The following is a 26,491-nucleotide window of genomic DNA, read 5'->3' as shown; positions in this document are numbered from 1 at the left end:
TTTAATGCGTCTGCATTACTTGTGTAAATGTCACAAGTACCTAATGAATCACATGGGAAAGGATTAGAAGGGCTAGAGCACCGTGGTGTGCTCTAACTGAACAGCAACAATGGACTCTTAGGTTTAAGGTTTTACAATTCCTGGCACAGGGTAATAATTACTAACTTAGAAACAGAATCATAGGAAGAACTAGAAAACAGATGGTAAACAAAGCTAATAGTGATTAATGCCAAGGCGGATGACGCCTAACCATAATGTCTGACTTATTAACCATGGCTTCTTAGAATGAAGGGAGAAGTTTCTTTTCTACTCAGAAAAATGTACCCTGTAACCATTCTTAAACGTGATTGTAATCTTTTGACCTTATGCCAACTGAAAGAAACTACTCCTACTTTGACTGTATATAATCTCACATTCAACAAGTAAAACTTCGCAGCAGACTTCAAACCTCCCTTGCGTTTGTGTCTGTCTGTCATCGCCGAATCCATTCCTGACCTGTGAATCCAGACTTGGTCTCCCCGCACTTCCGCTGAGTCGGTCTGCGGCAAGTGGCGCCCGAACAGGGACCTGACTGGACAGGTAACACTTTATCCTTTCTTTTCTCTTTTTCCAAGGAGTGGATAGGCTCTCACCAAGGGAACTGCAGTCCCGCCAGTAAAACAAGGGAGACTGGTGAAGGGTGAGTAAGATTAACCATGGGGCGATCAGGAACTAAAGGACAGAAACTTTTTGTTTCAGTTCTCAAGCACATGTTAACAGAACGAGGTCTAAAAGTCTCAGGTGCTACAGGCAGAGAATTTTACACACTCTGCCAAGACCTCATTCGTCCTTTAAGGAAAACAGGTTCATTGCAAGACTATGTAAAAGCATGTGCTGACGCCTCACCCGCGGTAGTGCAAGGAATGGCCTACGCGGCAGCTAGGAAAGGTCAAACTTTTCAGTCATATGTCAAGCAGACATATGGGGGTGGAGGACCTAAGAAAGGGCCTCAACCTACTTGTTTTGAATGTGGAGAATCAGGACATATGAAAAAGGATTGCTCTAGCAAAAAACAGGGAGGAACATACAAAAAGAATCCTCCAGGAATATGTCCCCAATGCCAGAGAGGAAGGCATTGGAAAAATGAATGTAAATCAAAATTCCGCAAATACGGAAGTAAAATAGAAGAAGTCAAGGAATCAAAAAACTAGAAAAGGGGCAGCCTCTCAGCCCCGATACAAGAGAGGAAAAGGAGGGCAAGGCCAACAGTCAGGCCCTTAACCCAGAGGCTCCAGAATTCACAATACATAATTTGCCTAGAGCCAGTCCAGGAAGTGCAGGGTTAGATGTAGCGGTGGGCAAGGATGTAATCCTGTCTGTGGAAGATGGGGTTCAACTCGTGCCTACTTCGGTTCAAGGAACTCTACCCTCAGGAATTACAGAATTGTTACTGGGACGAAGTTCTAACTTTAAATTGGGGATTGAAGTGCTTCCTGGAGTGATTGATTCTGACTTTATTGGAGAAATTAAAATCATGGCTAAAAGTGTTAAAGGAACAGTAGTCCTAAGAAAAGGACAAAGAATAGCACAATTACTTTTACTTCCTTATTTAAAATTACCTAATCCAGAGTTGTCAAAGGAAAGAGGTCAGGACTCTTTCGGGTCAACTAATACAGTAGCTTGGGTTATGGAAATAGGAAAGGATAGGCCTTTTCTGTCTGTAAAAATCAATGGAAAAACTTTTAAGAGTATTTTAAATACAGGAGCAAATAAGACTTTTATTGCAGGAAAAGATTGGCCTCAAGCTTGGCCAGTAATAAAAACTTCCTCTTCATTACAGGGATTGGGAATGACTTCTAATGTAGCAAAAAGTGCAGAACTCCTACGCTGGGAAGTGGATGGGAAAAAGGGAACCATCCATCCTTATGTCATTCCCTCATTGACCTTCTCCTTATGGGGAAGAGACATAATGACAGAAATGAACATTAAACTATTTACAGATTCAGACATTGATGAACAATATTTTTCATAGGGGCCACTGAGGCTACATTATTTGCAGATCAAATATCTTGGAAATCTGAAGAGCCTGTATGGCTTAATCAATGGCCCCTTACCCTAGAAAAAATACAGGCCATAGAAACTATTGTTCAAAAACAGTTAAACTCAGGACATTTGGAGGAGACTACTAGTCCCTGGAATACTCCTATCTTTGCCATAAAAAAGAAATCTGGTAAATGGAAATTATTACAAGATTTAAGAGCAGTAAATGCAACCATGCATGACATGGGCGCATTGCAACCAGGGCTGCCAAATCCAGTAACAATTCCAAAAGATTGGAAAATTACAGTTATAAATTTACAAGACTACTTCTTTACAATAAAATTACATCCTGAGAATTGTAAGAAATTTGCATTCAGTGTACCATCAGTAAATTTTATAAGACCCTACAAAAGATATCAATGGAAAGTGTTACCTCAAGGAATGAAAAATAGTCCTACGTTATGTCAAAAATTTGTGGCCAATGCTATTGAACCAGTAAGACAACAATTTCCTAATGTTTATCTAATTCATTATATGGATAATATTTTACTTGCAGCAAAAATTTATGGGGAATTACAGGAGTCTTTAATTTTATTATTAGAATCATTGCAGAATAATGGACTAGTTGTCAATCCTGACAAAATTCAATACCAGTTACCTATAAAATATCTAGGGCATGTTATTCATGAACAAAAAATAACATCACAAAAATTACAGATTTGCAGGGATTCTCTACTTACACTAAATGACTTACAAAAGGTTTTAGGAAATATCAATTGGATAAGACCTCAGCTAAAATTATCTACTGGAGAATTAAAGCCACTCTTTGAATTATTACAGGGTCATTCTGCCCCTAATTCTCCTCGAACCCTTAATAAAGCAGCTGCACTGTGGGCCTAAAACAGAGGCCTGGGTGGTCAAGGGACGCCTTGACCCCCCCCTCCCCTTCTGAGTTTCTTGTCAATAACAAGGCATACCTGAGAGTCCCACCAGCAAGACATGTCTAAATCTAAAAATAACTGTTTGGTGAAAACATTCATTTGAGCTCATGTTTTTTGTGTTAAGTGTATCTGATTGAGTCCAATTTTCTTGTTATATGTCAATGTCTGATTATTTAAAAGTCTCCGTTTCTCTGTCTTGTTCGTGTTACATATTTTTCCTTGTCCAGTTTTGTCTTTAAAATTGGTACCATTTCTAAGTATGGATCCTTATGGTTTTTCTGTGCGTACTCAAGCACACATCCTTGTTATTTATTTGAACATTTCTGGGCCTAGCATGGCCGCTCCCCCATGTCTGCAGTTGTAACAAGCCCTGGAAAAATAAATTCCAGCTAAGTTGCCTTGCAAAAAGTTTTGTTTTGAACCTGGTTCTCACCTGTAAGAGTAAAATTAGCAAAACTCTCTTGACACAAACTTCCGGAAAATGAACGGCCGATATTATTTTTGCGCGCTTTATGATTTTTGAGTATGAATGTATGTGAATGAGTGAGTGAACATGTTCAAGGTTAAATTGTCAGCATGCTGTATAAAACAATGGATAAATTTATACTTAAACACAAAGACAATTGGGTAAATCTAAGCTTAAAACTTCAAAAAAATATTAGGTTTGAATGTTTTACAATGTCTCAAAGGATTATTACATTGGTTTAAAGAGAAATTGGTAAAAAGTACTTTTCTAAAGACCTGGAGAAGAAAAAAAAAAAATCCGGTTTTGTAATACTTAGAGCTGTTTACATTGTAAACATTGTATCCTGTTTAAGCCAGAGGTATTAGGGAATTTGGGATTTATTACCTTTAAAGTTTGGAGACATGTATTAGAAATTTAAATGTAAAATTGTTCATTAATGTCAGAAACTTTGCCTATCTGTCTTTTGTTGCAGACTGACACTGGAAGTCTGATGATAACTTTTGGTGCACTGATGTTTGTAATTCTTGCATTAGGGAAAAACTGTCATTTGAGTTTAAACTGTTGATGGAGTTCTAGGCAGTAATAATCTAAACTGCAGAATAAAACAAAAAGCCTCTTCCAAAGGCAAAGGGAGTGACCTGGGCCCTAGGGGGCCTGGAGGCAAAGGGAATTCCTTTAGCCTTAAATGTTTTTCAAATGCAAATAAAGACCAAAGTGTTAAGAGTTTAAGTTACAAAGTGTAAAAGTTAAAGAAAAGTAGAAATGGTTTCTGAACAAAATTTAAAAGTAAAGTTGTCCTAAAGTTTTGGTTAAAAAAAAAAAAAAAAAGAAACAAGGAAAATTAGGACTATCAAAATGGTTACTTAATTGCTATTTCAACTTACTCTTGTAAATTACTTTATAGCAATCTCCAGCAGGCCCATGGAGAAGGTCAGAAACCCTTATTCAAATGTAATTTTGGCTCTTACCAGGTTCCAGGTAAGATCATACTTAGACTATTTCTGAGTTGACCACCTTGTTGCTTTAATTGGAGTAACATGGCCTTTTGTAGGACTCATTAATCTAATAGCCGCAACTTTGAGCCTGCCCGGACAAAGCAAAGTCCCTGTTCAGGTGCCAGTTGCCAGGGCCAGCCGGCAACAAACCAGGGTTCGCAGATTGGGGTTCCTGAAATAGGGGGCAAGAACTAAGAAAAAATAGAAGAGAGACAGACACACCGGGTCCGGGATGTCTGCAGCCCAGGATGCCGAGACTCCCATCTGGATTCCAGACAGACTCATCCAGCCCGCAGCGACTAAAAATGTCCCGAAGACAAAAACGAAAGCAGAAGCAACTCTTCCGCCGAATGCGTGGATGGCCCGTCTCTCACTCCAACCGCAGCAGAGCACACCTCGCCCTCCAAAAGATCTTCATCATCTTCTACATGAAGCGGAAACATTACTAAAAACAACCCATCAGCCAAAGACTGCATTAACTCTCCTTTTAGCATTATTATCTCTCCTTACTGTGAACTCCCCGGTGACCTCAGCACAAAGTTACTGGACTTATATTCCAAAGCCTCTGCCTTTACATCCAGTAGGCTGGGAAAACTCAGAATATATTAAGGTTATAATTAATGTTTCTGACATCTTGGAGGAATCTCCAACTTTTCATTTTGGCCATAATACCTCCTCTTACGTCAATTATGAGGGGAGGTCTAATACTTTACCTATTTGTTTTACTTTAAAAGGCATAGCTCCGTATGGGCATCTCATTTATTAAGTGTCTGGAAAAATACAAATCTTACCTATGATATGGTTACCTTACAGCAGCAAATTACAGCCATGAGTCAACAGCACTTGGAGTCCTGGGACATTTCTACTCTCTCCACAACTTTATCTTAAAGACTTGAATCCCTTGGATTGGATTCAATATTTTATTTTTCTTGGTGTAGGTATTACTGTCCTAATCATCATTTTATTAATATTTCCTATTATCTTCAGAATTATTTTAACTTCCCTGCACACCATTGAACGTGACTTCTACGCATATCACTTAAAAAATAAAAAACGGGGAACTGCCACACCCACTCCAGTGGAGTCTGTGCAGCATGGAGCAGAAAGAGCTTGAATGGCTGCCAGTCCTGAGGTTCGCACCAATGGTGATCAGGCCTCCTGGAGGTCCCTGGCAGAGACCGGGACATATGCGTGGAATGCTCATAATGCTGGGTGCTGGGATTCTTTTATCACTCTTTTCATTTCTGATAGTTGATGGTATGGCAGTAATATTCTGTGGCAGCTACTGGCCTAAACAATTAATTGAGCGACTAGATGCTCCAGGAACTAAAAGTGCATGCCTGGCTACTCTGGCGCAAGACATACCCACAGCAGCCTTAATGACCTCAATGCATTCTATTAATAATAAGACAGAATTAGAAACTAAACGGAAAACATGATCTCTGAATTAGTAATAAATGTTAGTTTACCTGAATATGCCTTTAATGCGTCTGCATTACTTGTGTAAATGTCACAAGTACCTAATGAATCACATGGGAAAGGATTAGAAGGGCTAGAGCACCGTGGTGTGCTCTAACTGAACAGCAACAATGGACTCTTAGGTTTAAGGTTTTACAATTCCTGGCACAGGGTAATAATTACTAACTTAGAAACAGAATCATAGGAAGAACTAGAAAACAGATGGTAAACAAAGCTAATAGTGATTAATGCCAAGGCGGATGACGCCTAACCATAATGTCTGACTTATTAACCATGGCTTCTTAGAATGAAGGGAGAAGTTTCTTTTCTACTCAGAAAAATGTACCCTGTAACCATTCTTAAACGTGATTGTAATCTTTTGACCTTATGCCAACTGAAAGAAACTACTCCTACTTTGACTGTATATAATCTCACATTCAACAAGTAAAACTTCGCAGCAGACTTCAAACCTCCCTTGCGTTTGTGTCTGTCTGTCATCGCCGAATCCATTCCTGACCTGTGAATCCAGACTTGGTCTCCCCGCACTTCCGCTGAGTCGGTCTGCGGCAGTCTGGCCTTTTAGACTTTCCTGCCTGACCTGGCAGCCTCCTGAGTAACTAGGATTTAGGATTACATGCATGTGCCATCGATACCTAGTTTAGCTATATGTTTAATCATTATAGATTCTGAATTGTGCATTTAATGATCTTCAATTGGTCAATAGCTGTGGTCTTTCAAATGTTAACATGTTCTAATTAAAAAAAACAGGTTAAAATAACAGAAAATGAAATATTTCTATGATTTTTCCCTTGGAAATAGTATTCTTTTATTTAAAAAAATTATATTACTGATATTGGAATCTGACAATTAAAAAACTAGCATCTACTTCCTCAACTAAAAGAAAACAAAAGGTTTATCTTTGTGATTGTTGTTCTTAATATACTATGTGAAGTTATTTCTTTTCTTTTCCCACTTATAGTTAATATCATGTTTACTGTATCTGACTTTGTTACCTGGTATATTGAATATATGCTTATTTGTTTATCTGAAATAGGGAAGGGGGGAAACAAGAAGAATAGGAGGGGGAAGAGGGAAGAAAAGGAGGACAAAAACATGAAAAGGGGTATCAAGGTTCAAGAAGTAATGTACCCATTAACTGATGAACCCTGACAATAAAATACAATTTAAAAAAATGAAAGAAAGAAAATCATTTAGGACCCAAACTGAAAACCCAGAAAAGCGGCAGATGCCAGTTCTGTCCATGAAACAAAACCAGAACTGCAATCAATATATTCTTTGTAGTTTATTACCACAACTTATAGTTTTAATCAACCCCATCAAAAAATCATCAAAAGACATCACTTAACATGATGAGAACAGCCTGAAATGCTACCACACACAATGACAACATTCAGAAGAAATGATGTCAGTCAGGGACAGAGAGATGTATGCAAATTGTATGTGATGACTGTAAATCAACCCAATGTCAGATAAACAAGCAAGTATGTCTTCTCTCTTGGTCTAACCCTTGTCATCATATGACATAGATAAACTCAGACACTGTTGGACAACCCTGAAATTTACCTGCATTCCCTGAGCTCTCTGATTCCAAGAAATGAGAGTAGGACCCTTCTTAACATGAGATACATACTATAGAGTAAGTCAGGAATTATGATGTCCTGTGAACACCAAGCCCACTTAGCCAACTGAGATTCAAAGCTTTAGGGAATCTGTACATGGGGCGATGGTTAAAGTACAGATATTGACCCAAATGCCTCAACTTTCTATTCTTTTTATTACAACTATATTCACATCTTTCTATTTTTTTCTCAATTATCTCTTCTTCAAAGAGAATATAACTAGCAAGCTGAACATAATATATATAACATTTTCATGTCTTTCTTACTTCATCCTCAGGTTTGTTATTTATCTGTCTGAAACTAAGATAAAAAATGTCATGTAGAAATAAGTAAAAACAGACCAAAAATTTTTTGAGTTTATCATTCAAAAGAACCTAAACTAACATTCCTGCACTCTCTCTCACTAGCAGGACATGGAGACAGAGAAGTACCTCTCCACAGTCATTGCTGGCCACAAATAACACTTACCTATTCATATTTTAAGGCTTCTAGTTAAAATTTACTTTTTTCCAATATAGTCTCTTTCCTTTACATGAAAATTAGATGGCATAAAAACAAAACAAATCCCTAAAAAGCCTTTATAGTCAGAAAATTTCAATTAAAAATGACATAATCAAAGAAAGAACATGAAATCATGAAAAACAAGCAGTCAGCCATGTATGTTTTATATGTCTATACTGCCTTATTCCTATTTTTGCCTTTCAGAATAGGGGTGAAAGTGGTTCCTGTCTTTGGCACCATTAAAAGAAATTAACAGGGATTTACTTTATGGAAATTTTTAATATCACAGAATTAAACATTTGTACACTGGTATAAACCTGCCCAATAACTAAACTGATGGTTTTACTTAGACCTTAAGATTTAAAATTTGTAATGAAGTTTAGAAAACAAACACTAATTCAAATCTGAATTCCCTGCAAGGTCTCTTCACCTCAGTTCATAGACAAGTTTTGTGAACTTAGAAACTCAATATATAATTCAATTATATTTATATATACTTTTTTCCTGAATCTACAATTAAAATTAGATTTTCAAAAGCAATTAATGACATAAAAATAATAATATATACATTGGACAACCTTGCATGTAAAAAGGATAAAAATTTTCTTTATACAACAAAAAATATTGACATTTGAAAAGTATTCAGCTAATATTTGTATAAATTTCAAACTCATAGAAGTAATATAAATATGAAATAATTTCTAAAATACAATCCAGATACTACTTTATGGGAGCATTCACCTACCCTAAATATAAATTATACAAATTATCTCTTCTAATGTTACTCTTTGAGTAACTAAATTCAAACAGAAAAAGTAGTGTTTAAGTCAGCATGTATTTATTTTAAATTAGAAGGCATTTGTACTTGCTACAATCTTAATTCCCTCAATTTCAAACTCTTAAAATTCTGTTCATGACCATCTTAAGAAACTCACATTTGCAAATGTTCCATATAGTTCATAAACCTCCAAAAGTGTGGAAACAGCATTTGCCAATTCAAATTTATCCTGTTCTATCAAACTCTGATACTTTGAGACATCTCCACATTTTTTAATCTGTCCTTTTCCTTTTCTTTAGATCTAGAAGAGAATTAAATAGAAATATTCCAAAAGGAGTCAGAAGAGCATAACTCATCTGAATGTTTTAAATTGACTCTATATTTCAAATTCCTTTTAAGACTAACATCAGCATATTACCTGATCTATTTTGTTTTCATAAATTGCTTACTATAAATTAACTTGTAATTCTAATCAGAAAACATAAGTTAAACCAATAGTCCATACCAGGTTTATCATTTATTACCGAACAATATTCTTAAGGATTAGAAATATTAATAGTTGCAAGAGTACTATGTGCCATAAAACTATGAGAATACAAAAATTTGATTACATCTCAAAAATATTGTCTATAGTTTGTTGTAATGACAGTTTTTTTCCTGCTGATCCTAAATATTACTAGTATCTCCATTTAAAAGTTAATGCTTAAGTCTCTGGCTCCCCAGAGATATTTCAATCCTCCCTCTTTCCTTGCATTTGTTAATGGTTTATAATTATATTTAAATTTGTTTAATTAAGTGCAAGTTTAAGTACACAAGCTTATTTGATCACTAAAAATCAACCTGTAAATGAAAAACAATAATACTGCTTCCATTTTGCTAACTGAACTAAGACTTACCCATACTTACATAATTAGCAACTATCTAGATTTAAATCCATCTACTTACAATGTATCAAGTATAACTCCAAGTCTAAAACCTTTTCCTTAATTAAAATACTGTTATCATTTTCATTCTTACAATGTCACTACCTTCTATAGATTATAAAATTCAATATCAATGTTGAAATAGACAGTGGTTATAGTGGAAAAATGATGGAAATGAGACAGAGAATGGCTACCTGTATTAATGGAACTACTCTTAGTCTACCCTTAAGAAGACTAATAGAGAGTTATGGAACATCAGAGTACAGAACATCTGAGATTTAAAGCATCCCATCATGCTTCTCAAAAGAATTGGGTTTACTTAAGGGATCCAAATTTATATAGCAAATAGTAGAATTAAGGTGACTGACCTCTCAATTGCTTCTCAGGAGTTGCATTCATTAGTACTGGTAAATACTCAAACTATCAATGAGTTTTCTTATGTAGATGTAGCCTCACTTTGGAAATAAAGTATAATAAATCAAGACTTAAGAATACAATATATTTTCTAAGATTTTTGTAAACTTTATAAGGACTATATGATATGGTTTACTCAAGCAGTAATAATATACTTTACCTAGAAAAAAAGACTAGATGCTCCTATTAAATCATATGTACCTGAAAGCAGGAGCTTAACTTGTTTATTTCTAACTACCATATTGAATTTACCTTTTTATTCTAGGGCTCAAACCAAAATGTATCTTCTTTTTTATAAATAAAAAGGCCTGGGCTGGGAATTTGGCCTAGTGATAGAGTGCTTACCTAGCATGCACAAAGCCCTGGGTTCAATTCCTCAGTACCACATACATAGAAAATGCCAAGTGGTGCTGTGGATTAAATGGTAAAACTCTAAACTTGAGAAAAGTCCAAGGACAGGTCCCTGAGTTCAAGCGCCAAGACTAGCCCCCCCCCAAAAAAAAAGGCGTATATATACAAAACAGAATGAGTTAATTGGCATTTTGAGTTCTGCTATAATCCCTTATATCTGATTTTATGACATTTTCTATGTGGTAAGAGGACTGAATCCGGGGTTGTGCACATGTTGGGCAACTTCTCTATGAACTACATTGCCAACCCTCTTTTATTTTGATGTCAATTCTCACTAAGTGACATAGGCTACCCCAGAATTTATAATCCTTTGGCTTCAACCTCCAGAGTAGGTGGGATTATAGTCATACATTACTACTCTTTAAAAGTAAATATATCCTTGGGCTCTCCTAGCAGAGATTCACAATAAAGCAAAACCTAGATATATAAGGCTATATAGGATGATGCTAAATGAAAGGACCTCCAGGATATAAAAACAAAAGCCATATAATGTGTGATTGTTGTCCTTAATGTACTATGTTATCTCATCTCTTTTGCTGTCCCTTGGTTATCTCATATTGTTACAGTACTTTACCTTGCTATCTGATATATTGTATATATGTTTATTTGGTTATTTGAAATAGGATAGGGAAGGGGGAAAAAAGATGAGGGGCAGGGGTGGAAGGAGGGAAATGAGATCAAAACATGAGAAAGGGTATCAATGTTTGTAAAGTAATGCACCTTCTATCTGGTGAATATAATATAACCCTTCTATTAATTACAATAAAAATATATAGAAAAAAGTAAATATATCAACATGTAATAAGTTAATTCCTCAATAATGGATGTACAGCTTCGTTAAATGTCTTAAGGACAAAGAAAATACTCAAACTATCAATGAGCTTTCCCACTGATAGCAAGATTTGGAATCTGGTCCAAGTGAATCTATACAATGACTATAACAGCTCAAACTACATTTATATCCAATGACTCAATAACTCTGAAGTTTTAAAGAATTTGGAAGATGAAGTATTTAATAGGGATGCAAAAGCAATATGCAAGAAAAAAAAGAAAGAGCAGAGGGAGAGGAATGTTTCAATATATTTTCAATTATTAACTATTCTATTACTTATGAGAATGTCAAAAGTTTGTTTCTCAATAGTAAAGAAAAAAGAAAAAAATTAAAGAATTTATAATGAAATCTAGAAAGAACTTCAACAAATGTAATGATATTCTTATATAAATATGTATACAATATAAAGTGTATTATCTCATTTAGACATAAATCCCATTAAAAATATTATCTCAGGCCAGGATTTTGGCCTAGTGGTAGAGTGCTTGCCTAGCATGTAAAAAGACCCAGGTTTGATTCCTTGGTAACACATACATAGAAAAAAGCTGGAAGTGGTATTGTGGCTCAAATGGCAGACAACTAGCCTTGAGAAAAAAAAAGCCCAAGGAGTCTCACGGAACTGTTAAGTTACATATAAAATTAACCTAAACAATTTAGCAGTTATTCTGTATTTAACCACTTAATATTAAATCTAAAACTAAGCTGAGGCTCATTAGTTCTTGATATATGTACATAGCTTTAAAGCCTCCTGAAACAGAATTGTAAAAGGATTTGATAATTTGATAATGGTAATAGGATTTGATAAAAATTAAATCAATGATGTCAAGTTTCAATGACATGATATTTATGCTGTTGCATCAAAACCATTATTAATGGAGTGATTCAGATTGAATCTAACCTTAATCAAAGAGAATATTTGCACAGAATCAACATATCTAATAAGCATCAAGTACTTCTTGATGAGAACCTACAGCTTGGTTTGTTCTTTGAAATTCAAAACATTCTAAAAGCACAAAGCACTAAAGTATATTTAGCATAAGAGTACCTTCCTTTTATAATCTTTTTTCTTTTAACTACCATACCAGAAACTTAACACTGAATTAAAAAAAATCTCACTACCAAATGTTTCTCCCCAATATGAAAATTATAGTACTGTCTCTAAACATACTTAAAGAACTAGTGAACTATGTGCTCCTCCAAAACTGGAAGCTAGTTTAATTGCAACTTTGTCTGTCGAAAAGTCAGAGAAGATATGAAAACAAATTAACTAGCTAGTCACAGAATCAAAGACTTAACAGAAGTATTATTTCCGCACTCTTATATCACACATAGATGTAGCAGTGTATCTTCTCAATGATAGATTCCAACTAACCATATCAAAGAAGCCAATTACTGCATATGCCTTCATCTTTTGTTGTATGGTCTAATGCAGTGGTTCCTAAGAGCATTTTCCCACCACTTTCTCCCAGTCTCCCATTGACATTTGGCAATAATAGAGACATTTTTTATTATTATTACAACTAGGACAGAATTGCTGCCTGTTTCCCACATGGCAAGCCCCCTTTTCAAAAACACTGTGTATACTCTCCACCTGAAGAAAGACAATTAGACTTCTTTTAAAGAACCCCCACTAAGATGAAGATAGAAGAATGGAGAAGAATAATCCCATTCAAACTGTAGCCTCCACTACACTTAGTCTGAGTCTACGGTCATTAAGCTAAGGTATCAGGGAGTGTGCTGAGCTCTAAGGTGGGATGTTAAAGACAGCAATTCTGGGCTAATCTAAAGCTAAATGTCATGACTAAATAAGATTTCTCTCTTTGTCATTGCCAAGTTAGGAAGTACACTTATTGCAAATCAATCAAAAGAGCACTATGGTTTTAATGGAATGCAATAACACAAAATGTCAAAATGTCTGGTGAACAAAGTCCTGGAGTTGCTAAACAACTAGATAACTTGCTCCAAGTTTCAACAGGTCTCAGCAGAAGCAAAGGCAGCGCTGCTCCAAGAGGACCTCTTCTCAGGCTAAGGACCTGAGAATGAAACAAGAGGACATCTGCCAAGGAAGTATATCTAGTGTTAGCCAGTATGAGTGAGGTACTAGTTCCCTAGGAAAAAAAGGGAATCTTTTATTCCTGAGGCCGAGTGACCCCTACATGTTACTCCCCTTCTGTCCTTTATAGATGGTTGGCACCTTTTCCTACACTACTTTTAAGGGGCAGGTTGGAGGCATGTGCATTGACAACTTCCCACAAATGGACAAACAAGGAAAGAAGCAGAGCTGTGAAAGGATTGTTTGCCCATTTCCTGGTAACAGTTACCCTACCATAGTGCTGTGCCTTTTAGAGAAGAAGGAAGCTGCGTTCCATTTTGAAAGGAATAGTGAGTACTACAGATATTTCTGATAGTTTAAGCTATGAAAAAATACTGTAATAATCATTATTTACACTTTGTAGTTTAAAAATCATCCTCTGGCAAAGGAAAGAAAACAGGCCTATCCAAATGTATCCAAAAGTTAGGAAGCTGATTATCTAAATTCTCTCCCTCTTCATCTCCCCCATTATAGTTTATGTTAGGTATACAAAAGCATTAACCCTCTTTATAACTCATATTCTAAAAAATTATGTTCAGGTCTTAAACATCTAAATTGATAATGATTATACTTAATAAGCCTGACTATAGTTTTAGAAAAGACTAAACTCTAAATCCAATATAGTTATATAAAATGCAAATATACTGATGTTTCCTTTACTATCAATGGGATTAATAGTAAGTAACTATGCATTAGGTCAATATTCTGTATTTTCCATACCATTTTTGTAAGTAGTCCAGTGCCTCCAAACGAGCACCAATCTCAAAAGTGATTCCAGGACGATTTGGGGGCTTTTTACTCATCTTGAGATCCTATTCTTCAGTATTCTCTTTTCACTACCTCAAGAAGAAAAAAAAAGTTAGATCCCAATGCATAATATGCATAGGAAATATGGTGTAGTGGAACAGGCAAAATTCAAACTAAATCACCTTAAAAATAGACGAGAACTTAAAATAACTGATTAAAAAAAGATGACATCCAACATTTCTAGGCAAAATAATGGGCAACCTGCAGGAATCCTTATTAAGGAATTATGAAAAAGGCATAAGGAAATAATAAGTAGCTAAAAAGAAAAAACAGATGGGACTTAAAATTTGCTAACAGATTTTAAAATATTTTAATATATTTAAATACATTTAATATATTTTGAAGATTTCCTGTCTTTTAAAGTTAAGAGAAATAAGTGATCTGTAATGATTGTTATAATTCTTGAGAGGATAAATTAATGATTTTTCCAGGTAATTTCAATTACTATTTTAGTGCTTCAGACTATAAAACCCAAAACAATACATCAGCAATACAGAAAGATGGAAAAAACAGTAGACAGCATATGCCAGCCAGTAATCTCATCATTCTCATGACTGGATATCTCATTACCTACTGTCCCTACCTTGATAGCAACTGAGTTTTTATATTTAATATGCAATATTGCCAACTGTCTTCACCAAGAATGTATTGTCCAATGTCTTACTGTCCCACACTAACAATAAAAGTGTTTTAATGTTAAACAAAACCTGAAAAGGAGCACAGTGTCTCTCTAGGTCGTTCACATGTAAACTGTTTACTACCCTTTCAGGCACACTGGCCACCTAGCACAGTTGAGGTGTGCTGTTTTCACTAGTGTGTAAAGAATACAAAAACATTGTGACGTATACATAGCCTAATCAAAATGTAATTGGCATAGTATAATCAAACTATAACTGGCAATGAGAAATAGAAACCTATTGCTGTTGTAGAGATTCCTAAAACTATTACTATTACTACCATGTTCCCTCCAGTTTCACACACGCACACACACACACACACACACACACACACACCTGTGTAGTTTCTTATAATGGTATGACCACAACATAAAAGACAAAAATATAATAAGGAACACAAAATCTACCCTTTTCTCTTAGGAGTGAATCTGATAGGTCAAAAAGAAAAGAAAAAAAGAAAGAAAGAAAACAGTGTTCAACATTCACTCTAAAAATGTGAAATCAAACCTCAAAACTCATAGTTTGAAGGACAGTAAAGAGATCCTACTGCTACGGCATCAGCAAATAATTGTTTAATTTAAAAGTTAGCAAGAATTTGGGCTAGGGAGGTATTTCGTGTTCAGGGAACAGGCATGGGTATTTTTTAATAGAAATTTTTAATCAGTGTGCAACACATAAGGCAGTTACTTCAATGTGTACAAATCAAACCAGAATTCTTGCTGTTCACTAGCATCTGATAGGAACAAACTTAAGTCTACAAAAGGCATCCCCGGTGACATTTAGGGATGAAGTACAAGAAAGAGCAAGACTACTTTTCTGTCTGGGGGTGGGGGGAGGAGAGAAGGGAGAACGACAGAGGGTTTGAATAGAAAAACTTGTGCAAAATAAAACCATATCGGTAGGGTGGGGGAGGGAGGGACATATGAATCAAAAAAAAAAACAGGAGGCAGAGAAGAAAAAGGGAAAAAAAAGACAGGAAAGGAAACGGAAAAGAATGGAAAAAAAAAAAAAGAATATTTAGGAAGGTGTTCCTGGCGGCGGATGACAGGTAGGAGGGAAGAGAAACTTGGTAATTTCTGACACAGAGGCGAGAAAAGCAGTAAAGCGAGGGTGAAAAAGGAAGGCACGAGCCACACGCTGTGGGGCTGAGGCAGGACCTGGACTGGGCAGGAGCCCAGCGGGGAGGCTGGGCAGGGGCTGGCCGGCAGCCCGCGGAGTCCAGGTTTGACAGCCACCCGGCCCGGCAGGAAGGGGGGGGGGGGGAGCTGAGCCGGCGGCGGCGGCGCCCGAACAATGGGGCCGGCGAGTTGCGGGGAAGGGGGGCGCGCGGGTGGGGAGCAGGCCCGGGAGTGACACCAGCGCAGGGGGTGCCCGGGCGGCCAAGCGGAGGCCCGGCGGCCTCCAGGCCCCGCCGCCGCCGCCTCTTACCGACTCGGCCTCCTCTCCGCACAGCAGCCTGGCCGTCCGGGGCCGAGCCGGGCTCGAGTGGGGCGGCCAGCCCGGGCCTCCGCCTCCGCCCGCACCCGGGGCAGCGGCCGCGGAGGGAGCTGGAGCGGAGTGAGCTGAGGGCGTTGGCTTCCGGTCGGCCTGAAATTGCGCGGGAGGGAGCTGGGTCCGAGCCCTCAAGCCCGCTCGGAGAGCGCTGCCATCGCCTCAGGCTCCGCTGCCACTGCCGCCGCCGCCGGACAGCCCAGACGCGACGACCGGCCTGGCGACGTCAGCCGCCCGCGACGCACCGGAAGCGGGACTCGCAGAGTCACGTGACTGGTGAGGGTTGGGCTCCGGCCGAGCAATTAATTGGACGGTCGAGCTGGAAGGCGGGGCTTTGCTTGAGTTGAAGGACAGCGAAGTGGGAGGGGCCTGGGCGCCGGGCTCTTGTGGGCGGTTGTAGTGTTTGACTTTTGCCCATGGATTATGATTGTTGAGTTTATGAAATCCATGACCCTCAAACTCCTCTATTTAGGATACTGGGCAAGATTTTGCTTTGCTTTTCCTCCTGGTATGGGATTTGAACTCAAGACTTCAAGCTTTGCTTGTCAGGTAGGCTACCACTTACTGACACCAGCTTTTTATAAATGCACTCCACTGCCCACTTTCTTAGATATCCATTTCCTTCCACATTGAGAACAGAAGACTTGCTGAAATGACTTTCTGATAGTCTATTACAGACAGTGGGTTGTAAATATATCACAGGACAATTACAACCATTGTTCTCCTGCACCACCTAGACCTCTACAAAACATATATCTCTATATATACACACACATATATACATATATACACCTATATGTATGTGTATATAGGTGTATATGTGTATATATATATAGGTGTATGTATATATGTAACCAAGATGGAGGGTGGAGGGCACACAACTGAAGAACCTCTGACTACCTTGATGGAATTACTGCCAGATTACACAACTAATGAGAGCACTTTGCATCCCAACATTGTCCCAAAGTACTGTGCAAACTACTTAGGACAGTGACCCTACCAGTGATTACGAAGTAATATGGAGAAGAAACATCTGGGTTTTGCCTGTTTCAATTTACAGCTCTGTCTTCCAAGTTTTCAAAATCTGTGGTTACATACAAATATATTTGTCCTTCTTCCTATTGTGGAGTTAAAATAGCAAAATAACTCTCTTTAAGCTTCAGTATACTGAGAATGGGCAAATTAAGCCCAATTCATATGCATCCTTGTATTCAAAACACATTTACTCAGTATCTACTGTGTTGCTTGAGTTACATTGCACAGGGAGGTAGGTACATAGAAAGGTTCCAAATAAGACAATCAGCAGGGGAGAGATATTTGTCTTCTTCTTCTTTTGGTTGTTCAGCATCTTCAACCTTTCACTATTTCAGAAAAATTCTATCATTGTCACTAACTCCATGCTCCAGATACTTCTAAAATCTTCCTTTGGCCCAGGCAGGATAACATTTTTCACCTTCCTTACTATTGTGAGTGATCATTTGATTTGTTACAAAATGAAATTGGAAGAGAAATTCGTCAAACTCATTTGGTAACGTAAGAAGGCAGTTCACCAAACTGTGTACTTAGCACTGTAAATAATAGTTTTTGACATAATAACTGCTCTAGCAACCCAGGCTGCAGATAGACAATGGTGAGACTGGCAACAACTAGTAATATGTAACCAATATCTAATATAAGAAAAATATTTATTGTATAAAAATATTTACTGACAGCTATTATTGCACAGTATAATACTGTCCAAACTGATTAATCCACACATTCAGGAATAATTATTAGAGAGAGTCAACATACCACTGCATAAGATAGAAATATCAGACACTATTTTGAGTCTCCCTTAAAACAAAATTGGATGAAAACAATGCTGATTAAACTTACTTAGCAAGGACTTTTTATCCCTGATAGCTAAGGATATTCAAATTAACACAAATGTTTTTCAGCATCAGTAGCAGCTCCAGTTCCAGAAATCAGGTCTGACTTTTAACCTAGAGCTAAATCACACTCATGCCCCATAGAGCCCCCTGCTTCCTAATAATAAAACTATTATGTACTTACTGAAATTTTAATAACTTAAATGAAACATGGGATAATTTTGTCATTTAAATAAAACTTAAAGATAACCCAGTTGTACTCATTTTCCGATATTTTGAGGATTTGCCAATTTATCCCCAACAGATGACTCTTTTGTTTGAATTCACAGAAGCAATTCCATCACTGCAAGTTTGAAAAATAAAAATAGAAATGTGCTCTTGTGCATTAAATGAATGGGTTGAATGGATTTTATAGGGCATCCCTTTTGAATTAATATCATTGCCTACAGTGCACATTGGGCATAGGAGACAGGGTATTTTTCATTGACCTATGATTGCAGTAGGATACTTGTAGTATTTAGGAAGGAGGGACACACAGTGCTGCTAGTTGTAACAAAATTGACAGTGAAGTCAATACACTGAAGCATTTCCATAGGTCACATATAGCTTCTGAATGGCACACATGGATGAAAAAAAACTACCATTGTCCCTAAACTGAATTTGGCATGTAAATGGAAGTGTATTTTCCAAGATTTTAATGTAAATCCACTTTTTTCAAAAATAAAGCAAGTATGTAGCATATAACAAGATCATTTTTTCTGAACATTAGCAATAAGTTATTCAGTCATCAAAAGCTAAGCTATCCCAAATATTTGAGGCATAGCTGGGCTGTATCTGTATCAGTCTGTACTAGAGATGTTACATTCAGAGTAAATCTAAATTTAAGAGCAAACACTTGGCCACTTTATTATATCTTTTTGTGAGCTATAACTGAACATTATGTGCTGACAATATTTTAAGATGAATTGTTTCTATAACGTGTGCTTTGCATGTCATTATATCATAATAGCTTAAATATATGTGTGTAATTTATTATTGACAAGTTTGATTTTATGAAAGTGGAAAGGGTGTAACACAGTATATACTCTAAGAAGAGGATATTTAAATAGATAAAACTCTACGTCAGTAGTCTTTTCTGCATTCCAGAACAATTAAGACACCATCACCATATTCAGACTTGGGCATCTGTGTCCTTGCATGCATGTTCCCTCACTGACTGTAAAATTCACTCCTTCATTCTTTCACATATATATCCATGGAATCATTCAAGCAATGCTTCCATTTTGACATGAGCCCTGAATAGTAGGTACTTTTATGACTTTATTTCTTTGATCATTTTGTAACACACACATATATATGCATATATATTAAATATGATCATTAAGGCCTCGATTTTTTTGCAAAAGAAAACTGAAAACCAAGACTCAAAAAATTTAGAAAATTTGGCAAAGGACATACATCTAATAAACTAGGATTTAACTGAGGTCCCTCTTACCCAAAAGTTCATGTTTTACAGATACTCTACATCTTTGGATGTCCTGTTCATTTTATCTTGGTCAGGCTGTGAGCCAAAAAAAAAATTGATAAAACTAACAAAACCTTCATGTAGGTTGTCATTCTTTTAGCCATACAAAGTCAGAGTTAATGACTATGGCGAGGCTGCAAGATAAAGATAATGTGAAGATGAGTTCCCAGCCATGTAATGGAGCTATGTATTGTATGCCCTCTCGCCTTTCACCTAACACACCCTCTTCCAGATGGTTGGTGCCAGCCATCAGTCACTCCACCTCCAAATATAGAAATAAACAACTTACAGCTGTGTTTGAGCAGAACCAAACAAGTCGTCGGAAAATTATCTTGAAATAACTGTTGTTAGGCAGAAATCACGATCTAAATTCCTCCAATATTAAAACTGTGAATATGGAACCATAATACTTTCTAGAATATTTGAAAACTGGATGTGTATCTTAAGAGAGGGAAAGGGCACTACTCAAAATCTGGTGTTCCTTGATTACACATCAAATACAAAAAAAGGTATTTTATGGTATATTTGTAATTAGCATCAGCAAAGGCAATCAAAGAAATTCAAGGTGTGCATTGTTTTATTAGATGAATTTTGTGGAAGCCTACTTGGCTACAACCAACAATTCCAGAAAATCTCCCATTCCATAAATTGCAACTAGTCTTGACTTACTGTTACCATGCCCATTTATCAAGTGACTGGAGAACTAATTGATCCAGAATAAATTCCTGAGAAAGAACAAACTGATGGGCATCACCTCTACCCATGTTCATGTTCCTAATATATCCTCAGCACTTCTAATTCGTTCCTCATTGCTACCCACTCTATGTAGAAAGCTTTCTTAGATTTCTTAGATTTCTGACATTTGAAAGACTTTTACACATGGCCAGAACAATTTTGAGATATCATGTTCTCTTCTACTAAAGGCCACATATATGCAATATAATATATATAAAATATATTAATATAATACATACATGCATATATTACATATACACATATACACACATATATCTTTATCTACCTACATAGATAGATAGATAGATAGATAGATAGATAGATAGATAGATAGATAGACAGATAGATAGATGGATAGATAGATATCTGGTTTGGAAAATGCTGCAAGACAGACAAGAAACCTTATTTTATGTGGGTGCTGATTGCCCTAATACAAGGGAATGAGCCTAATTATTATCTTACTCTAGTTCATTTAAGAATGGAATACTACAAATAATTATTACTGATCATAATAATATACTAATAATTATACTGAAACAACCCATAGATCCTCCGCAGATTCCAACAAGCAGAGATACACACTCGGGCAATATAGAGCAGAAAGAAATTCTAATAAGAAATGGGGTAAAGATTCCTGAAATAGGAAAGCACTGACTGTGAGCTCTACATTTGTTTCCTCAGAAAAATTCCTCCTCAGCCATATCAGGATCAAAGATAGGATTCTTACTTCTTGTTGCTGTGTTGACACTTTCTATCTCTGACTTTTTTTTAATGGGGGTATCATTTTTTGCTCAATATACCAGGGTTTCTCGAGCAAGGCCCACTTAGAAATTGCATTGGACTTAAGGGGGCTGGCTGTTAAAATGTCAGTTCTTGGGTCCTATTCCCTCCCTTGGGACTGGATATTGCTTTTAAACAACCTTAAATAATTCCTGCATGGACAAAAGTTTCAGAGTTGCAGGGGGTTAGGGTTCATTTGGTTGCCTATTACTGACACTTTAATGGGAACAGGCTAAAGCATAAGGGGAATTTAATAGTTTGTGGAATTAATAAGAGATAAAATATGTCTTCCTTGGGGCCGGGAGTTTGGCCTAGTGGTAGAGTACTTGCCTAGCATGCACGAACACCGGGGTTCAATTCCTCCGTACCACATGCCGGAAGTGGTGCTGAGGCTCAAGTGGTAGAGCTCTAGCCTTGAGGCCTTGAGAAAGTCCAAGGACAGGGCTCAGGCCCTGGGCTCAAGCCCAGGACTGGCAAAAAAAAAATGTCTTCCTTTGCTGTGCTTTGACTCAGGCATCAAATTATACATCATCTTTCACTCTGCTTCTTTTGGGTTGGTTTGACTCAGACTCTTATTCCCAACAGCCTCCCACTTGTCGTTACAGCATCCCAAAACATAAAAATAAGCCTTAAAAATAATTCTCTTCCTAGCCTGAATGACATCACTTAAACCTGTATTCAAGTCCCCAAAAGATAAGCCAGAGTGAGGATCAACTCAAGTCCTAGGAACTGAGCGATAAAGCAAAATTGCAGTGCTACTACTTGAAAGAGATGAAATGAAAATCGGATAACGAAAGTAATAACTATCCAATCAACTGCCTTACACTGACTATTTCTCTGAATTGAAATTTTCAGACATTTAGGAAAGCTGAGGATACACTTCCTAAAATGCAAAACTAGAAGCACAGGCCTAATGAGAGACAACTCTAGTAAGACATTGACAATCGCCTTCCTAATTCCTTGGGTGTTTGCCTTTAGCGCCAAGTTGGTACATCTGAGGGGGGATCAGGTAAGAATGGAACATAGAAACTGTACAGACTAATAGTAACCAAGACTTCTAACCTCTTAGTGACTGTTTTTCCTTAAGAATACAGGTAGCTCAACTGAACAACATCTTCAAATACAAAAATCTGAACATGATGCTTTCATTTGTTACTCATTGAATTCATGTTTTAGTAAATTAAAGCTACTGGAATAGAAAAATATCATAAAATAGGTGACTGAAGAAAGAGAGGTTATTTTAATACTCCTAGAGGCTAGGAAGCCCAAGACAAAATGTCAGTTTCATTGCTAGAACTCCCTGCCTGGTCTGCAGTAAGCCACTAACTGCTCACAGAATGGCTTTCCTTTCCTTTAAAGGCCTTGTTGTTATTCGCAAGGACACTATCCTAACTCCCAAAGGCCCTCACCTCAAGATGCCATCATATTTACGATTGGAGCTTCCATATAGGAATTTAGGAGTCACATATTCAGCACATAGATCTCTAAAACTTGTATTTTATTTTGCAAACCTAATAACTAGGTGATGTCTAGTGAAGGAACAAGAAGAAAAAATAAAAATGAGTACCATACTATGAAAGGAGGAGCTGAATGCAGAAAGAAAATGATACAACATGAAGGTAAATATAAATCAATTTGAAATAGACATGCTAAAGAAATATGTTCATTCTGACTGGACAAGTCAGGGAAGACTGCCTAGAGGAAGCAATCTTCAAATTATATGTTGAAGAGAAAGAATCACAGAAGAGCTTTATGTAGATGTTATCGCTATTACTGCCTTTTAATTCAAATGCTAAGAAAAATATCATTCCATTTCTTTTTCAAAAGCATTTATGGAACAAGCTGAAGTGTGTTGAGAGTAGGGTTAGGTTAATAATGAATAAGCTACATTTTCTGATCTTAAATTATTAGTGTAGTTGAGTAGAACAACATTCTGAGAGGTAGTTTGGGGATTCAGGTTGTTAAGACTCAGCATGTGGGAGCATTTTAAAGGCTATTTGCAATTTGTCTGTGACTATCTTCTCAGCCAAGACCACAAAGCAATGCCAACATCTCCTGGGTAACTGCTGGACATTCTGATAGAACAGTTTTCCCTCTGGAGGGCAGAGGAGGGTGAAGAGCTGTCAGTACCACATTGCCACTGCCCGTACTTTAGGAAAGATTCTGAAGCAACATACCCTGTGGTCAGGTATTGAATTACTTCCTCTTCTATGCTTTTGCAAAACACTCAACAGAACCAGTTTTACAAGAATAAAGGCAAATATCTTATGGTTTTCTTTCTTTCTTTCCTCCCTCCCTTCTTTCCTCTTCCCTCCTTTTTCTTCCTTTCTTTCTTCCCTCCTTCTTTTCTTTCTTCCTTCCATCCTTCTCTCCTTTCAAAATGATAGGGATTCTTACTGTACATTTGAAGGAAATAAATCCAAGAACTTGCTTTTGCTACTTTTTAACAGAAACTGGAAACAGTAAGGTACATCAGAGCCAAGGATTTGGAACAGGACTAGGAATTATACATTAGACTCCAGTCATTTACCAACATGTTTAGGAATTTTAAACCTACTTCATAGAGTGATAATGAGAATTAAATTGTATAGAAGACTTACATGTTCCACAAACTACCATCAGTAAATAAATGCCAGCTGTTTCCTAATGATTCTTACTGACATTTTTCAGAGATCCATTTATCTAATCATTAGTTTCACTCTCTGAGTTCATGAAAACATAGTTTCTAATCATTCTTGGATTACTTTGCTTCTAGTCCTGTGTTAGCTGCTAGAGATCATAGAGATAAATAAACTATATTCCTGATTCTTGTGATATACGCTTCTATTCAGCCTGTTACTAAGCAATTTCTTAATCTCTGTAGCTCTCTAGAGTACCTCCCCTAACTCAGCCCTCATTTCTAAGCAACTCCCTCCCTCTCTCTCTCATTCAAGGTACATTTTCTAGTCTTTGGAGGTAGTGAATGAGAGAATGGAATAGGAATACTTTTACTTCCAGAGAGAAGAGCCAAGAGCTACAAACAATCGCTTCGATTGTCACCAATGAGAGAAGAAACAAAGCTATAATAAGGAATGTTTCCCATTCACAGGGGGCAAGGCTTTCACAGCACTTGACTTTTTAGTTTCAGTATCACTGGACTAATGGTAGCTCTGTGATAGCCATTACTGCCATTTGTGGGAGATATTCTGCCCGGTTACAGTAGCGAATGTTAGGCGAAGGCAAAATGATTCAGGTTCTCTATCTACAGGATCCCACACTGACACAGAATTTATTATCAGGCCATAGATTTGAAGTTGGTTTCCGATTGAAATGGCGGTTTGGGGTATCCCCCTGGGGAGAAATGTATATGACACTTTTGAGTCATAGGTGAGGGGAATATAAATATTTGTGTCCATGTGGAGAACATAATAAATTAGACAGGCATTCCCAGTAACTAACTCCTCCAGTACACATCTGTTATAGGATGCCACCTATTGTCCCGGGACTCTTTGTACCTCCCTACTTCATTGACATTTGAACTTGGCTTTGGCTAGTTACTGATGAGTGGATATTTCAAATGCCAGTTAGGAAAAGAAGCCTTAAAGACCATAATGGTCTTTTCCCAAATCTCATTTTCTCTTCCCTCTTCATCAAGAAGGCAGTCTCCTGTGGGGTTTATCTTCCAGCTTTGCTCCTAAAATGATGGTATAGAAAGCTGAGCAACCATCTCAGGACAAAGTGTGGGAGTCAGATTGAAGCAGAAGTAGCACAACTTGGAATGACAGAGAGTGTGCCAGCTGTTTAAAATAAGGACTGAACCTCATATGACTATTCACTCTGATAAGAGAGTTCAACGTGTTTGGTTTTCCTTTTTTAAAATACATGGAACTAGCTGGGCACTGATGGCTCACGCCTATAATCCTAGCTATTCAAGAGGCTGAGATCTGAGAATCATGGTTTAGAGCCAGCCCGGGCAGGAAAGTCCATGAGACTCTTATCTCCAATAAACTACTCAGAAAAAAACTGGAAGGGGCACTGTGGCTCAAGTGGCAGTAGCCTTGAGCATCAAGAAGCTCAGAGATAGTGCTCTGGCCCTGAGTTCAAGCCCCAGAACTGGCCTAAATAACTAAATAGTTTTGAAAAAGGTACAATGTACTAGAAGTCACAGGACAGTTACCTGTGTTTAGATGGACATGAAGTAGCCCAAAGCAGGAAAAAACAGAATCCACACAAGCCAGCTGGAACCTGCAGCTGTCTTTCACTGAGAGCCATATTGGGCTCTTATTATCTATGAGGCTCTACCTTTAGGGCCAGGGATATCCTGAAGAGAAAAATGAAAGCAAATGTCTTGCTGCTCAGCCACAGCCATTCCTGGGCCACAATTTGTGAAGCTGATGGAAAGGAAGCATCCATTCATTCCAAAAGTGTATGGAAATGTGCTTGCCCTATAACAGTCTGATGTACAGTGAATGTCAAGCAATCAGCACAGCTCCTCCTCCATCTCCACCTTTCTAATCTTGCACGTCTTGCTCTTAAGATCAATCCTAACTAGAAAATGAAAGGAAAGAAGTCTAGGAAATGTAGTTTAGAAATTAGGCAAGGTGACACATAATGAAGCTACCACATGGGAACATAAAATTTATTGCCATAAACCACTAAGATTTGAAAGGTGATTCTTACTGTGGCAGGATGGCTATAATAAACTTTCTCTCGTTCCTTCCATATTATTAGCTTTCCAGACTTTGGACCATATATCTCCTTCTGGCCCTGATAAAATTTTGCACAATGTGTGGCGAAGTGCCCAGCCAGACATAGATGATGGAAATTCATACTCACATATTAAGTGTCTTTTGTGCACTAGATTCTATGTTATTCATAAACTCCAGGAGAGCAAAAAGGAAAAAATGGGGTCTTATAATTCTAAAGCTCACACTAGAAGAAAGAAAACATTAAGAAAAATTGTGATGCATGCCTCTAAGAAAACATGTAGAGAAGCATGAACTCTGTAATATGCTCTGGGACGATCAGAGAAGTTACTCAGAGACCGAACTGTTCAGGAAAGAGAAATCGAGAAAAAGGGCCAAAATTGAACAGTTGAAAAAGCTGAAAGAAATTCAGTATGGTCTAATTCTATAGGGAAGACAGAGCAGGTAGGAGGC

General features: G+C 37.3%; 2 protein-coding genes across 23 annotated transcripts in view; one reads left to right on the top strand and one right to left on the bottom strand.

Moving 5' to 3' along the window:
- The window catches only part of Phf20l1 (PHD finger protein 20 like 1), an 86,501-nt gene extending 69,879 nt beyond the window's left edge, over nucleotides 1–16,622 (bottom strand). For 5 of the 10 annotated variants that reach the window (XM_090339410.1, XM_090339413.1, XM_090339414.1 and 2 more), the window contains exons 1-2: nucleotides 16,383–16,622; nucleotides 14,191–14,310 (exon numbers count right to left, since the gene is read on the bottom strand). In XM_090339410.1, the coding sequence (XP_090195536.1) occupies nucleotides 14,191–14,273 (83 nt within the window). In that variant the 5' untranslated portion in view covers nucleotides 14,274–14,310; nucleotides 16,383–16,622. The remainder of the gene's footprint in view (nucleotides 1–14,190; nucleotides 14,311–16,382) is intronic. The other 5 variants (XM_090339417.1, XM_090339419.1, XM_090339418.1 and 2 more) reach the window with 2 other exon arrangements.
- Tmem71 (transmembrane protein 71) overlaps nucleotides 16,537–26,491 on the top strand; it is a 46,487-nt gene continuing 36,532 nt past the window's right edge. For 5 of the 13 annotated variants that reach the window (XR_016536711.1, XR_016536710.1, XM_090339429.1 and 2 more), the window contains exons 1-2: nucleotides 16,808–16,994; nucleotides 22,876–22,972. The gene's annotated coding sequence lies outside the window, so the exon portion shown is untranslated. Of the gene's footprint in view, nucleotides 16,722–16,806; nucleotides 16,995–22,208; nucleotides 22,363–22,875; nucleotides 22,973–26,491 lie in introns of those variants that run through there. The other 8 variants (XM_090339423.1, XM_090339435.1, XM_090339430.1 and 5 more) reach the window with 6 other exon arrangements.

Source organism: Megascapheus bottae, chromosome 9, assembly GCF_031878675.1.
Source record: "Megascapheus bottae isolate mThoBot1 chromosome 9, mThoBot2.hap1, whole genome shotgun sequence".
NCBI lineage: Eukaryota > Metazoa > Chordata > Mammalia > Rodentia > Geomyidae > Megascapheus > Megascapheus bottae.
This window is presented reverse-complemented; position numbering and strand designations above follow the sequence as displayed.